At 40.1% G+C, this 16758-nt stretch overlaps 1 protein-coding gene across 1 annotated transcript in view; it reads left to right on the forward strand.

Moving 5' to 3' along the window:
- Positions 1 to 16758, forward strand: part of LOC128641725 (uncharacterized) — a 392787-nt gene that overhangs the window by 66671 nt on the left and 309358 nt on the right. Inside the window, exons 12-13 of the mRNA XM_053694250.1 lie at positions 14271 to 14425; positions 16273 to 16518. Coding sequence (XP_053550225.1) covers positions 14271 to 14425; positions 16273 to 16518 — 401 coding nt within the window. The remainder of the gene's footprint in view (positions 1 to 14270; positions 14426 to 16272; positions 16519 to 16758) is intronic.

Consider the following 16758-nt stretch of genomic DNA (forward strand, 5'->3'; position numbering starts at 1 on the left):
ATTACGAGTTTTGCGTAAGAGGCTGTGTGGTGCTAACGAGCAGTTTATGCTCACCACTCACTTACAGACAATGCTGGTATTACGGGTTTTTACAAACACTGTGTTAACCGCAAAAAAGTGAGCGTAGAGCAAAATTTTGCTCCACATCTCACCTCAATACCAGCGCTGCTTACGTTAGCGGTGAGCTGGTAAAATGTGCTCGTGCACGATTTCCCCATAGGAATCAATGGAGGAGAGCCGGATGAAAAAAAACCTAACACCAGCAAAAAAGCAGCGTAAAACACCCTAACATGAACCCCGAGTCTAAACACCCCTAATCTGCCGCTACGGACACCGCCGCCACCTACATTAAACTTATGAACCCCTAATCTGCTGCCCCCAACATCGCCGACACCTACATTACATTTATTAACCCATAATCTGCCGCCCCTAACGTCGCCACCACTATAGTAAACATATTAACCCCTAAACCTAAGTCTAACCCTAAACCTAACCCCCCCTAATGTAAATATAATTTAAATAAATATAAATAAAATTACTATCATTAACTAAATAATTCCTATTTAAAACTAAATACTTACCTATAAAATAAACCCTAAAATAGCTGAAATATAACTAATAGTTGCAATATAACTAACTGTAAAGATCATAACAATTGATCAATTGGTTTGGTAAAACCTACTAAAGTTAACCCTCCTGTTTATGTAATTCCTTATGATTAGAAATATGAGTTAATGTCTCACAAAGGAAACCAGCGCTGGTTCAATAGGTTACCTTTGTGAGATTACTATATGCCTAATGTGATGTTGAATGAAACATAGATTCGCATACGTTCACAGCTGGCAAGATCTTTCAGGTAAGAGTAACAAAACAAGTTAATCTGGAGATGTTAGGATTACACATAGGAACAATTTCCTGTTAATACTTAGAAGAAAGCACAAGTCAGTGTTATTATGTAAAATATGACGGTTCTGGCAATAACCACAGTAGTAAAGTTATTAGTTAACCAAGTTCATGCTAGAGAGAACGGAGACTAGAGTTTTCAGTATCCAAACCTTAACCGTAGGAGATCAGCTCCAGTGTCAGTTAGCAGCAAGCTCCATACCTCTGAGACACTGAACACTGCAGCGGGCGGTAGCTGATGACGTAATCTGCTCTAGTTTCTCTGGTCTCAGATGTTATCGGGTGAACGAGGCTTCCGGACACAGAGTTTGGATTTCCCTGCTAGCGAGCAGGAGCACAGGAAACAGCAGGAGAATTCTTCAGAGGTGAAAGCACAAACGAACTGAGAGTGCTTACACAGGCGAGTGACGAGAGTAGTTCAGGGATTCTGAGAGACTCAATCAACCAGTGATGTAGCCTGGGAGGAGTCAGAATAAATAGCCAAATAATTAAAGGGGCAGAACCCCATTCACAACATATGTGGTGTTAACCCTTACACTAACCCCTTGAAGATCACCTTACCAGGAGACGTCTTCACCCAACCCAGCAGAAGTGGTCCTCCAGACGGGCAGAAGTCTTCATCCAACAGGGCAGAAGTGGTCCTCCAGACGGGCAGAAGTCTTCATCCAGACGGCATCTTCTATCTTCATCCATTCGGAACGGAGCGGGTCCATCTTAAAGACATCCGACGCGGAGCATCCTCTTCTTTCCACGGCCGACAACTGAATGAAGTTTTCTTTAAATGATGTCATCCAATCAGCCAATCGGAATTAAGGTAGAAAAAATCCTATTGGCTGATGCAATCAGCCAATAGGATTGAACTGGCATTCTATTGGATGATTGGAACAGCCAATAGAATGCCAGCTCAAACCTATTGGCTGATTGGATCAGCCAATAGGATTGAACTTCAATCCTATTGGCTGATTGCATCAGTCAATAGAATTTTTTCTACCTTAATTCCGATTGGCTGATAGAATTCTATCAGCCAATCGGAATTGAAGAGACGCCTTCTTGGATGATGTCATTTAAAGGAACCTTCATTCAGTCGTCGGCCGTGGAAAGAAGAGGATGCTCTGCATCGGATGTCTTGAAGATGGACCCCCTCCACGCCGGATAGAAGATGCCGTCTGGATGAAGACTTCTTCCCGTCTGGAGGACCACTTCTGCCCGGTTGGATGAAGACTTCTCCTGGCTTTGTTGAGGACTTTGGCCCGGTTGGGTGAAGACGTCTCCCGGTAAGGTGATCTTCAGGGGGTTAGTGTTAGTTTTTTTTAAAGGGGGGATTGGGTGGGTTTTAGAGTAGGGTTGGTTGTGTGGTGTAGTTTAAAAATCTTGGAATTTCTTTATTAATTTCTGTAATTTAGTGTTTTATTTCGTACTTTAGATAATTTTATTTAATTGTAATTAATTGTATTTAATTTAGTTAATTTATTTAATTATAGTGTAGTGTTAGGTGTAATTGTAACTTAGGTTAGGTTTTATTTTACAGGTAAATTTGTCTTTATTTTAACTAGGTAGTTATTAAATAGTTAATAACTATTTAATAACTATTGTACCTAGTTAAAATAAATACAAACTTGCCTGTAAAAGAAAAATAAACCCTAAGCTAGCTACAATGTAACTATTAGTTATATTGTAGCTAGATTTAGAGTTTTGCGGCCAAAGGGGTGCGTTAACTACGCGTGTTTTTTCCCCCCTGCACCTTTTAAATAACGCTGGTATTGAGAGTTCTCTGATTTACTTTTGAAGTGGGCGGAGGAGCATGCAGTATTTGAATTTCATATCTATATTAATAACTAAGTTATACTGCATCTTCATTACAGCTAAGGAATTAAACTTCATCTAAAATAGTGCTTACATTCCAGATCTGATTTTATAAAGGGGAGAGTTTACCATCACTTTAATTAATTTATTGATAGTGTAGTGTTAGGTTTAATTGTAACTTAGGTAAGGATTTATTTTACAGGTAATTTTGTAATTATTTTAACTAGGTAGCTATTAAATAGTAAATAACTATTTAATAGCTATTGTACCTGGTTAAAATAAATACAAAGTTGCCTGTAAAATAAATATAAATCCTAAAATAGCTACAATGTAATTATTAGTTATATTGTAGCTATATTAGGGTTTATTTTACAGGTAAGTATTAAGCTTTAAATAGGATTATTTTTTTTAATAAGATATAATTTATTTTGTTAGAATAAAATTATATTTAACTAAGGGGGGTGTTAGGGTTAGACTTAGCTTTAGGGGTTAATACATTTATTAGAGTAGCGGCGAGGTCCGGTCGGCAGATTAGGGGTTAATATTTAAAGTTAGGTGTCGCAGATGTTAGGAAGGGCAGATTAGGGGTTAATAAAATTTATTATAGGGTTTGCGAGGCGGGAGTGAGGCGGTTTAGGGGTTAATACATTTATTATAGTGGCAGCGAGGTCCGGTCGGCAGATTAGGGGTTAATAAATATTATGTAGGTGTCGGCGATGTTAGGGGCAGCAGATTAGGGGTACATAGGGATAATGTAGGTTGCGGCGGTGTCCGGTCGGCAGATTAGGGGTTAAAAAAATTATTAGAGTGGCGGCGATGTGGGGGGGTCTCGGTTTAGGGGTACATAGGTAGTTTATGGGTGTTAGTGTACTTTAGAGCACAGTAGTTAAGAGCTTTATAAACCGGCGTTAGCCCATTAAACTCTTAACTCCTGACTTTTTTCTGCGGCTGGAGTCTTGTCGGTAGAGGGTCTACCGCTCACTTCAGCCAAGACTCTAAATACCGGCGTTAGGAAGATCCCATTGAAAATATAGGATACGCAATTGGCGTAAGGGGATCTGCAGTATGGAAAAGTCATGGCTGGAAAGTGAGCGTTAGACCCTTTCCTGGCTGACTCTAAATACCAGCGGGCAGTAAAAAGCAGCGTTAGGACCCCTTAACGCTGGTTTTGACGGCTAACGCAGAACTCTAAATCTAGGCGATAGGGTTTATTTTACATGTAAGTATTTAGTTTTAAATAGGAATTATTTAGTTAATTGTAGTAATTTTATTTAGATTTATTGTAATTATATTTAAGTTAGGGGGGTTACGGTTATGGTTAGACTTAGGTTTAGGGGTTAATACATTTAATATAGTGGCAGCGACATTGGGCGTGGCAGATTAGGGGTTAATAAATGTAGGTAGGTGGCGGCAATGTTAGGGACAGCAGAATAGGGGTTAATAATATTTAACTAGTGTTTGCGATGTGGGAGTGCAGCAGTTTAGGGGTTAACATATTTATTATAGTGGCGGCAATGTCCGGTTCGGCAGATTAGGGGTTAAAATATTTATTTTAGTGTTTGCGATGTGGGGGCGCCTCGGTTTAGGGGTTAATAGGTAGTTTATGGGTGTTAGTGTACTTTTTAGCACTTTAGTTAAGAGTTTTATGCTACTGCGTTGTAGTGTAAAACTCTTAACTACTGACTTTAAAATGCGGTACCAGTCTTGAAAGGAGAGGGTTTACCGCTCACTTTTGGTCAGACTCGTAATACCGGCACTATGCAAGTCCTATTGAAAATATAGGATACGCAATTGACGTAAATGGATTTGCGGTATTTCCGAGTATGGCCAAAAAAGTGAGCGGTACACCTGTACCTTCAAGACTCGTAATACCAGCGGGCGTTAAAAAGCAGCGTTGGGACTGGCCAAAGCTACTTATTTACCCTAACGCAAAACTCATAATCTAGGCCTTTATTTGTCAAAACTCAAGTAGAGATACAAGGTAAATTATAGGCATCAACAATAATACATCAAGTGTTTGCCAGACAAAATAACGTGTACATACACTTATATATGTTAATACTGTTAGTCAGATGTAGTTTGGGGGTAATGTAGCTGAGGTGCATGAGTTTGAGGTGTGTTTCTCTATGATTAGATGCCAGTGTGGCCTGTGACACCAGTTCAAAACTAGTGGTTAGGAGATCTTTCGCAATGTTTAGGTTTGCGTTTGTTTTCCAACTATAGCACAGTAGGCGTGTTATGTCAGCTGCTTTGTTTTGGGGGATTAGGTTGTGTATATGTGAGATAGAGTGTGTCCCTTGTTTGCTCAGAGAGCAAAGGTTGTCAATAGGATTGCGAGTTGTACAGTCAAGCCCGTCGGTTAGTAGTTTGCGAACATAGTGGGAGCATTGGAGGTATGCAATGGTGCTGTGTCTGGGCAGGTTACATTTTTCCTGGCATGCTACAAGGGGATGTATTTTGTAGGAAAGTGGCTCAATTATTTGTGCTACGGAAGTTAGGCCCCTTTCCTCCCACACCGTAAAGATTTGGGTAGTCATCCCAGGTAGGAAGGCAGGATTACTCTGTATCGGGAGGTGTTTAGTGATCATGTGAGATAGTCCCCACCACCTGCAAAGTTTTGCCCATGCCCTTAGGGGGTTCCCTATATAGGATATTGTCTTTACTTTGGGGAGGTAGGGAGTTTAGTGGTGCGTGTGGTAAAAAGGCTTGATGAAGCGGATGCATCAGTTGTTTCTCCAGTTGTTCGTCACAGAAGACAGATGTGCCGCCAGCCACTCAAGGACCAATTTGTCTAGTGTGGACCAGTTGTACCATTCTACAATTGGTACCTTAAGGCCTCCTCTATCTGTTGGCATAGCCAACTTGAGGCGACTGATTTGCTGTTTTTTATCGTTCCAGTTGGAGAAAATTCTATTCACGATTTGTAGGTCCTTTTGTGTGAGTAAGAGTGGTAGTAGTTGTAGGGGTATAGCAGCTTAGGCTTTGCTATCATTTTTATTAGGTTGACTCTGCTGGACAGGGGAAGTGGTAGCTTTGAACATCCAACCAGCAGCGTTTGTATTTGTGTGAGTATGGGGGGGATGATAAATTTGTAGATTAAATTTGGGTTTGTATGTAATTGTATTCCTAGGTATTTGAAGGAACCTACAATGTTTTTAAGTGTTGTTTGAGTTGGGGAAGTGTTGGGATTCTTTTTTAGGGATATCAGTTCCGATTTATCTAAGTTCCCTTTATATCCGGAAATTGCTCCAAACTGGTTAAGTATGTTTATTAGTTTTGGGATTTCGGTGTTTGGGTTTTGGAGGTACAGCAATAGGTCATCGGCATAGAGGGATAAGTGTAGGGCATGGGGGCCCATGTCCACTCCTTCCAGAGTGTTCCTAATGTGTATGGCTAGTGGCTCTATAGCTAGGTTGAAAAGGAGGGGTGAAAGTGGGTTTCCCTGTTGGGTTCCCCTTTCCATTGGGAAAGGTTGGGAAACCTCGCCATTAATTATAACCAAGGTCCTTGGGTTTCGATAGAGTGTCTGGATGAGGTTATGGAAGTCCCCAGTGATGCCAAACTTGTCGAGGGAGGTTAATAGGTGGTCCCATTCCACTCTGTCGAATGCCTTAGCCACATCGATGGCGAGAAGGCATGCATCTGGCATTGAATTTATGCGTCCCTTACATCTAGCCTGCCAGTAGTGAGAAATTACTGCTAAAGTCTTGTGAATGTTTGTGATTGACGAGCGATGTCTCATGAAGCTGGTTTGGTCTATGTGAATGATGTTTCCCACCACCTTGGCCAATTTATTTGCTAATATGGCCTTAAAGAGTTTATAATTATTGTTCAACAATGATATGGGCCTGTAGGAAGTGGCTTGTCCAGGGTCTCTATCAGGGTTTGGAATTAAGCACATATGCGGGTCGGAGAAGACTGACGCGGGTTGGGCTGTGTTTTGTAATATTCTATTGGGATTTTGTCTGGGCCTGGGGCTTTGCCTAGTTTGGCAGATCTTATAGCTTTCTGTACCTCTGAGACTGTTATGGGTGCGTTTAAAAGATCTAGCTGTTCAGGAGGGAGGGTGTTTTTTTTTAATTTGGGACCAAAATTTATCTCTGTCACTGGGTGATGCTGTGTGTCTAGAGTAAAGTTCTGTGTAAAAATGTATGAATTCCTCCGTGATTTTCCTATTGTCAGTTTGGGGGACTCCGTTATGGGGACTCAGTTATGGAGGTAATTAGTGATTTAGGGGAGATTAGCTTTACCGCATTGGCCAGCAATTTTCCGTTTTGTTTCCATATCTGTAAAAGCATCCCTTTCTGTGGCATTGGAACTTTAGGTCCTACTGTTGTAGATTGTTGTCTCTAGCTTTTTTCAGCTCGTAATATTTTAGTCTGTTCTGTTGGGAGGGGTGGGCTAAGTAGTCGTTGTAGGCTAACATGACTGCAGTGTTCGTGTTGGCGTCTAGGCATTTGCATTTGGAGTTGTATTGGGATGTAAAATTGGTTATGTGTCCCCTCATGATCACCTTTGAGGCATTCCAAAAGAGCCCCGGGTTGCCTTGGTGTTGATCATTGAATCTAGCGTATTCTAGCCCTTATCTCTTTAGGTGCTTTTGAAATTGTAAATTGTTATATAGGTATGTGGGAAACCTCCATGCCCTTTGGGAGGGATTGTGGGTAGTGGGTTGTAGTTCCAACCATATAGGAGCATGATCAGAGATCACCACATCGGTAATATGAGTGCGTGGGATTTGATTGTTTAGGTGTGGGGAGCATAGAAAATATTAAATCCGGGATAATGACCCATGTGTCTTAAAGACACACGTAAGTAAAGTCACTTTGAGTTGGGTAACATTGTCTCCATAGGTCTATAAGCCCTAGGGAAGTCTTGAAGGCTGTAATGGTGGCTATTTCTGTTTTGTGCCTTCTGGTGTGTATTTTGGTTTGGCTTCCAGTGAGAATGATGGGTCTGCAGTCTAAGGGTATGGCTTGGGTTAAATGAAAGTCTTCCCCCACCATGAGGGGGTTGTCTGCATGTGGGAGCAAAGCTGCTTGGAGGGAGTACCAGAATTGAGTGAGTGGATGGTTGGGTCCATAGATGCTACATATGGTGTAGGATTTTCCTGCTGTCTGTAGAAGTGCTATTATGAATCTATCCTGTTTGTCAATGTTAATCTGTACCGGGAGGCCTTTCCTCACTAGTATGGCAACTCCTCGCTTGCGCCCTTCCACTGGGGTATAATAAATTTGACCGACCCATCTGGTTTTTAACTTCTCATGTTCAGTTTCAGTCAGATGTGTCTCTTGTAGCAGGGCTATGTCCATGTGCAAATGTTTGAGATGTTGCAGTACAGTGCTTCTTTTGGCCGGGGAGGTGATGCCTCCCACATTCCAGGAGACTATCTTAAGTGCTTGGGACATAGTGTGTGGAGGGAAGGTGTTAGTTGGCTGAGTAAATCAGGGAGATTGAGGAAGTGCAAGAGTAAAATAGGGTGATTGCGGTCAGGTATATGTTTCTTAGACGGGTGAGAGTAGGTATATGTGGTTGGGGTCATGGTGTGTACGTATAGGTTCAGTAACTCACAATTTTTACAATCTGATAATGGGAGTCTGTCTTGTTTGGAGTTCGCCTCTGACTGGAGTGGGGTCCGGAGGCTCCTCCCATGACCTGTTAAAAGAGAAAAGACAATTTGTAATAATGGTAGTTGAGTGTATTCAACACTTGGGCATGTTATGTTATCATTACACTTATTGCTGAAGGCGGACTGTGGTTTGGGGTAGGTTTGACTGTGTGGATTTTCCCACACAAGTTGCTGAGACCTCTTAACACTATTGATTAGTGGGTTAGGATCATTCTCAGTCTAAAGGTTTGAGCCTGGGGTGTGTAAGTGCATGATGATAGGGAACTTCAAATATTAAGTGGATACAGCGCAAAGGTGCACAGTGTCCCTCAACTCTCTCTCTTCATCTCTTGCTTTGGTATCTAGGAATTCTTGCAGCTGTTGCAGTGTGAGGAAAAGCTTGGGCCCTCTTGGAGTCATAAGCCGTAATTTGGCTGGGTAGAGGAGCGAGGCTTGTCGTCCTTGCGTATGTAGTTTGTAACAGAGTGTTACAAATTCTTTCCTTTTCCTAGTGACTTCGGCAGAGAAGTCTTGAAGATGAGCAGTATGTGTCCCTCATAATTGAGGTCTCGTTTGGATCTTTATGCTTTAAGGACTGCTAGTTTTTCCTGATAGCGCAGTAGCTTAAAGATGACCTGTCTTGGACATTGGTTGGGTCTGAATGGCAATTCTGTGCACCCTCTCTACGTCTAGTGGTAAGGTGTCAGGATTCAGCTGTAGTAGCTTGGGTAAGGTTAGGACTGTGAACTCAATGAGATCTTTGTTCTTGATCAACTTAGGCACCCCCACCACCCTTAGGTTGTTATGGCAGAAACTGTTTTTGAGATCCCCGAGTTTCTCTTGAACATGAAGTTCTGGCAATCTAGCCATTCTATATTAATGGAGGACGTATGTTGAGTGTCCTCAACATCTGAGATCCTTTGTTCCACCGGTTGTAGACATGTGGAATATTGCCTGATCTCAGTAGTGAGGGTGTCCATGTCCGCCTGTAGTGACTCCATTTTGGGTAGGAAAAAGGCCTTCAGGTCATGTAATAAGGATTGTGAGGTATCTTGCGCTGATTCTTTGTCCGGGGGGACAGGTGGTTCTTTCTGGGAGTCTAGTGTTTGCTTCTGTTTTCTTTCTGCTGGTTTCTGCTTGCCTGCCATAATGGGTATGGATTGTGTGGCAGAAACTTTGAAGTACTTGTACACTTTCATAAAAGGCAGGTGAGGTGATGACTCACATGTGACCTTCCTACCAGAGATTGTAGCGATGTAGGGAGAATGGACGTCTGGATTGTATCAGGGTGCCTTTGTGGCATTGAGTGTTGTGTAATAAGTAGACAATAGGGGTTCAGCAGCCCTGGGGCCTTCTTGCAGGCTGGGCGATCAGTGTGGGAGACAGTGGTGCACAGAGGCACTCAGTTGAGTTGGTCTAACAATCCGGTCTTAGGCCCTATAACCTGCTCCTTGCAGTTCTATTAAATTTGGTGCCTGCTGTGTGTCAGTCCCTGTGATGCAGACTTCCCCAGTTTTCCCCAAGTTCGGCCCACTTGTCTTGTGAAAAGTGTTTAGATACGTGGTCAGCAGGATTGAGCTTTTTGAAGTCTGGTCCTTTAAGGGTGGTTCAGGGGTGAGAGGAGAGGGGCACAAGCCTCTGATGAGCGGCCTGTTGGTGGAGGGTGGAGCTCAATGTTATGCATTTAGTTGTTCTGGCTCAAGGCCTTGTTATTTGCTGCACACAGGCCTGATAAAAATAATGTGCTGTGAGCCTCTATGCAGTGAAGTCCCACAGCAGTTCCCAGGGTGGCCTTTTTGGGGTGCTGTATCACTAGGAATTTTTGTTTCTGTGCTGGTGCTGTGCTGTGTGCTTTGGCTATCTGCCAGGTAGTAAGCCCTGTGGTCCCTGGGGTAGCAGCGGGTGTATTGGCAGTTAGGGCTGTTTTATCACTCTAGCCTAGGAGTATTTGTGACAGTGCAGGTGTCTGATGCATGGCTGCAGAGATGTTTTGTGGCCTGTGCAGCCCTTATGTTTTTGTGCACTGTGTGCAGTCTCACCAGGCTTCGGATTAAGTTGCTGCGAGATCCGCTCAAGCAGGGGAGTCCCTGGTGCCGCTTTGTGCACTTGTGCTCTGTGAGGGAGCGGGAAAATGAGGGAGCTGGCCCATCCAAGATGGCGCCCGGGGGTCCGGCTGTATGTGGTGCGTGTTGCTTCTCGGGGGCAAGGGCGAGTTCTAAAAAGCCCTTCACGCAGTGTGGCCAGTTGGAGCTTTAGGTGGTACATTGCCCAACAAGGCTGTGGTGTGGGAGCGGTGGAGGGCACTTTTTGGACATTTTTTTATGTCTTGTGTATGGAGCTTTTCTTCCCATCCACCGTTTGGTAGCTCCACCCACCGGAAGTTCCTTCTTCCTCTTCTTATATTAATTTAATTTACGCTTGAGCAAACACGTTAACTTTCAACTTGTAATATGCACAGAAGTTCACAGGGTCGTGATATTTCAATATCGGGCCCACTCTAACCATAGTGCACCACTTGTAATCTATTCCTTATTGTTCCCCATATTTTCAGTTGGAAGCTATACTAGCGAGCCAGTTGTGCTAGAAATAAAAGTTGTTGGTTACGTGTTGTGCTCGCACAAAATCCTTTTTTCTTTGACCTCTTCTGAAAAATGTTTGGGGCTAGATTACAAGTGGAGCAAAAAAGTTTGCGCCATAGCGATAAGGGGTATATCGTGAGGGTTTGCGCTCATGGAGCTTATCGCTGGCATACAAGTTGTATGTAAACGCATTCGGATGAGCTCTATCGTGATTAATGCTAGAATCATTACCACGATTTCACAGCTGTGGTTAACTGTTTGCCAAAAATAATAAGTTGCACAAAGCACTTCAAAAATACATTACAAAGTACACTTACACTCTCTGTCTAAAAAAATAATAATATATATATTGCACACAAAAGTTATTGAGGCTCAAAGACAGGAGATCTCGGGTGTTAGAAAAAAAAGCCGCCAAAGTGCTTTAACATAGAGATTCATACATATACTGTACATGTCTAATGATGTGTATATATATATATATATATATATGTATTTATATGTGTATATATGTATTTACAGACATAAATACACATACAAACACATAATGATATATCTATAAATATATAGACATAAATATTTTGCCGTTAGGTAGATGAAAACATGTAAAATCATATTTATGCAATATAAATTTTATTACAATTTTTAACTATGTATTAACTGTAAATATTTCACATTCTAATGTTCTGTACATAGCAGAATATGTTCTATGTATTTCTAAATAGATATTCTTATATGTATCTGCATATATCTATACCTATATATAATCATCTTTATATATAGGTATAAATATATATTTGTTTAAAAAAAATTCAGATATATGTAGAAATATTTAATTATGAACAAAAAGAACATTTTCTGTTACGTAAATAATATTGGGAAATTAATTATTCCTAATTTAATATTGGGCTAGTGCTAATAAGAATATGTGATGGTGTTTTTTGCGAGCGTGAGGTATTATGTTTTTTTCTCTCCATTGACTATAGAGGAATACGTGTACGTGCAGGCAATTTTCTAAATTTGGATTGTAGCGCTAGTCAGGTTACCACTAGAGCAAAAACAGTTTACCTTCAACTTGTAATACCAGCACAACTCAACAAGCGCAAATATCTTAATTTTGCTATAGGGAAACGCAAAATACAGCTCCACTTGTAATCTCGCCCTTATTACAATTACAAGTGGAGTGCTAAATGATCCCATGCCCACAAACGTTTGCAGGCGTTGCAAGTGGCTGCAAATTAGCGATCCAAAAATGAACCAACTTTAAGACCTCTGGTAAATTTTCTAAAAGTGCCCCAAATGTCCTCAAAATAGAGGGCAATATAGTTTGTTTTTTTTAAATAAAATAGCTGCACTAGGCAGTTTTGGGGCTTTAAAGTTGGTGAGAGTGGGGTGTTAGAAGTAAAACAGCACTGAAAAGTACTTTTACATTGTGGTCTATGGGAACTGTGTGTTCCCATAGACCCCAATTAAATATATATGTACTGTATATAGTCATGTATATTAAAAAATGGTACCCATTGCTGCACTACCTACCCCCTTCGCTGCACAAGGTTCTGATGCAATCTCTGAGGAGCCTATGGAAGTGCGCCCTCGTGAGCGCAATGATTCCTAGCAATATGAATGCAAACGATTTCCTTGTAACACCAGTGCACATTATTGTATTACAAAGTTAAACGCTAATATCACTTGCTCACAAGCGATATTTAGCTCTCCACTTGTAACCTAGTCCTAAGTGGTATTACTTGGTCTTGTGTATTCAATAACATTGAATAAATATAGCAAAGATCTTAACCAAAAACTCCAACGCTCAAGCCTTAACTGACATGAATTATAGCCTGGGCCCTAATGGAAATCTATTATCTTAAGAAAATGACACACTATCTAACCTGAATTGTGTGGCATGCACCAAACTACCTCTCGCACAATAAATATTAACCACACATTTGTAATACTAGCACCATAATGCAAGTGGTATGGACTGTGCTTCAATATTGCTTATGTTCCAAACTGCATTTTCGTGCTCTGCTCTAGCTCAAAATGTTTAATTAATTAAATTAACACAAATGGATGATGTGTTCAGTAAGAGTATTTATTTGCCTGCTTTTGCTGTAAAACACCTTGTGGGTGTGTTTCGCTTCTTCTCAGAGAAACTAAAATGCCCACACTGCAACATTCTAAATAGTGATTAGCTCAGAACAAAAGCTAATCTACATTTGCCCTATTTGCTTGCAGCAAAGGAGAACAGGAACATGAATTTTACCAACTTTCTAGGGGGTTCATCCTATAACTGCTCTTGATTTAGAACAGTTCTTGAAAGTTGATCTAACAAAGTCAGAGTGCTAACTGACTTTAAAAAATTTATTTTGCAATGCACTGATATATACTGTGAGCTTAAAGTGATTGTAAAGTTCAATGATTGAAAGTCCACTATCTAAAAATAATCTTAATAACAGGGGCACTTTAAGTCATCACATTTTATAAAGACACTTCTTTTTTTAAAATACTTACCATTTTGTTATGGTAAACATAACGCCAATCCTCCACCCGCATGTCCTTCTGTATTTAGCAGATCGATGATGAATCTGGCTTCCTCCAATCGTTGCGTGCCACCTTTTGCATCCAGCTTGTAGGGCACACAATGATTGGAGGAAGCCAAATTCATCATCGATCTGCTAAATAGAGAAAAAGATGCGGGCGGAAGATCGGCAGTATGTTTACCATAGCGAAATGGTATTTTTTTTTTTAAATGCATCTTTGTAAAGATTGATGACTTAAAGTGCCCATGCTTTTAAGATTATTTTTAGATAGTGAGTTTTCACTTATTAAACCTTACAATCACTTTAATATGCATTTAACATCTGCAAACTTTTAATCGCGATTTGAAACCTATGTTGCAAAAGAAATAGCTCAGTTAAATGGAAAATGATAGTCAAAATTAAACTCATGATTCAGACAAAGGGGTAGATTTAACAGGGGCCCAATGGCCCTTCTTACCCTTGTTTTTGTGCAAGCATTCAGACTCGCCGGAAACAGTAGTTATGATACAGCAGGCTAAAGACCGCTACTCCATAACTTGTCTGCTGACTCTGGGGCTGCGGTCTTCAATCCTCACAATCCTTTACGATCGGGCTGATTGATACCCCCTGCTAGCGGCCGATTGGCCGCAAATCTGCAGGGGGCGGCATTGCACAAGCAGTTCTGGTGAACTGCTTGTGCAATGATAAATGCCGACAGCGTATGCTGTCGGCATTCAGCGATGTCTGTCGGACATGATACGCTACAGCGTTTCATGTTGGACAGACATTGGTAAATCTACCCTAGAGCATGCGAATGTGATGCGTTTTAGTAAAACTTTCTATTTTTTTTATTTTTTTTAGGAAAATGAAACACATTTAATTTACACTAATACAGCACATCTTCCAGTAAAATCTGATGGCGTGATTCAAAGAGGAGAGCGGGAGATTAAATTCTCCTGTGCTTATGAACGCAGCATGAAAAGCAGTTTGCAGATGGCAATAAATCCACTGGTGAGGTAGGTTACTTCTGTTTTATTCTAAATATACATTGGTTTTTAAAAGCTTTGTCAAGATAATACTGGTACAATGGGAAAAGGGCATTAGACCACTTTTTTATTTTCTTTTTGTAATAAACTATTTGTTTACTAGACATATGTGCAGACGAAAAATTGTTTTTGAGAAATACTTTGCCATGATTTGTTTCATCCAATATTAGTTCATGGGTCATCAAGTTTAGCTGATTTTGACAACATTATTAATTTATTAATGGAAATTCGTTAACCCCTTATTTCCTATGGGGTTATTGTAAGGGCAGCAGAGGAGCAGATCAAAAGCATATTAACCTTAAAGGGACAGTCTACTCCAGTATATTTATTATTTAAAAAGATAGATAATCCCTTTATTATCCATTCCCCAGTTTTGCATAACCAACACTGTTATATTAATATACTTTTTACCTCTGTGATTACCTTGTATCTAAGCCTCTGCAGACTGCCCCCTTATTTCAGTACCTTTGACAGACTTATATTTTGTGCTGGCTCATAAAAAACTCCACGGAGTGAGCACAATGATATCCATATGCTGAGAAATTAGCATATGAACCTACCTAGGTTTAGCGTTCAAAATAGAATACCAAGAGAACAAAGCAAATTTGATGATAAAAGTAAATTGGAAAGTTGTTTAAATTGCATGCCTTATCTGATTCATGAAAGTTTAATTTTGACAAAACTGCCCCTTTAAATAAAGTTGAAGTAGTAGTTTGTGCTACTGCAATAAGCCAGCAACAACACATTGTTTTAAAGGTAGACTTTTAAAGGATTTGTTGGCTGATAGAGGATTCATTCAACTGACAAAATCATAGCTGGATCACTATTAAATAGTGTAAAAATGTAAGTTCAAAGCTTTCCCTACCTGGAAAAAGCCTTTCCCTCATTTTTAGAGTAAAATTTTAATTGCATGAATTAATAAACTACCCTTTTTTGCATTCATTACTTTAAATTATTAAAGGGCCGCTCATTTTGCATTTTCAAACAAATCTATCTATCATCTATTTATGATCTATCTATATGTCTGTCTATCATTTATCTCTCTATAATCTATCTATCTATCTCTATCTCTCTCTCTCTCTATAATCTATCTATCTATCTCTATCTCTCTCTCTCTATAATCTATCTATCTATCTCTATCTCTCTCTCTCTCTCTCTCTCTCTAATCTATCTATCTATCTATCTATCTATCTATCTATCTATCTATCTATCTATCTCTATCTCTCTCTCTCTCTAATCTATCTATCTCTCTCTCTCTCTCTCTCTAATCTATCTATCTATCTCTATCTCTCTCTCTCTATCACCTGTCTGTCTGTCTGTCTGTCTGTCTGCCTGCCTGCCTGTCTGTCTGTCTGCCTGTCTGTCTGCCTGTCTGTCTGCCTGTCTGTCTGCCTGTCTGTCTATCTAATGATCTATCTATCTATTGATCAATCTATCTTGTAATCTATCTATATCTATCTGTCTGTCTATCTTCTTTATCTATCTATCTACAAATCAAATTATTCTGATCTAATATCCCCTTATGATTAATAGCTACATCTATCACCAGCAAGTAATTTGACCAGGTCTACAGCAGTTTACCAGTTGCTTTATGAACCTAGTTTTTGAAGCAGTCATCAAAGAACATGAATAAAGAACCGTTTAGTAATAGGAAATGTGCTTGGAAATAAAGATATGTTTGTGCTGTTTGATTGCCTTGGAAACTTAGCTTATAATTAACAATCTAACAGATCAAATTAGTATATTAAATACATTGTATGTGAATAATTATTTGATTCAGAACCTTCTCAAATTGTCAATCTCTTCTATTTTGATAGTTCTGTTGAGGTTACCTTAGGAGGAACTGGAACTTATTCACTAAAGATGGGACTCTTTATAGATTCTGATTACAAAATATTATATGCAGCCCCTGAGCTGCAGTTAACAACAGCATCTATGCTCTATGTCGGAGTTGCAACGGAACAGGTTGAGGATTCAAATTTTGTACTGCTCATGAAAAATTGCTATGCAACACCTACAAATGACACTGGAAATCCTCTGAAATATTACATCATACAGAACAAGTAAGTATTAATTTACTATCACCTAGATTACAAGTTTTGCGTTCGTGTTTTAACACTGAAAAAATGGCCATTTCAGCATTTAAACAGTAACGTAGCCATTATGAGTCTTGTCGGTATAGCTGTACCGCAAGCATTTTAGCCTGTAACGCAACGTGAGTCCCGCACTAAAAAAAATGACGTGTTTGCATGGGACTTTCATAGCGCTGCCATTACAAGTTTTGAGCTGAGGCTAAAAAGCTT

The sequence above is a fragment of the Bombina bombina genome, chromosome 11, assembly GCF_027579735.1.
Source record: "Bombina bombina isolate aBomBom1 chromosome 11, aBomBom1.pri, whole genome shotgun sequence".
Lineage (NCBI taxonomy): Eukaryota > Metazoa > Chordata > Amphibia > Anura > Bombinatoridae > Bombina > Bombina bombina.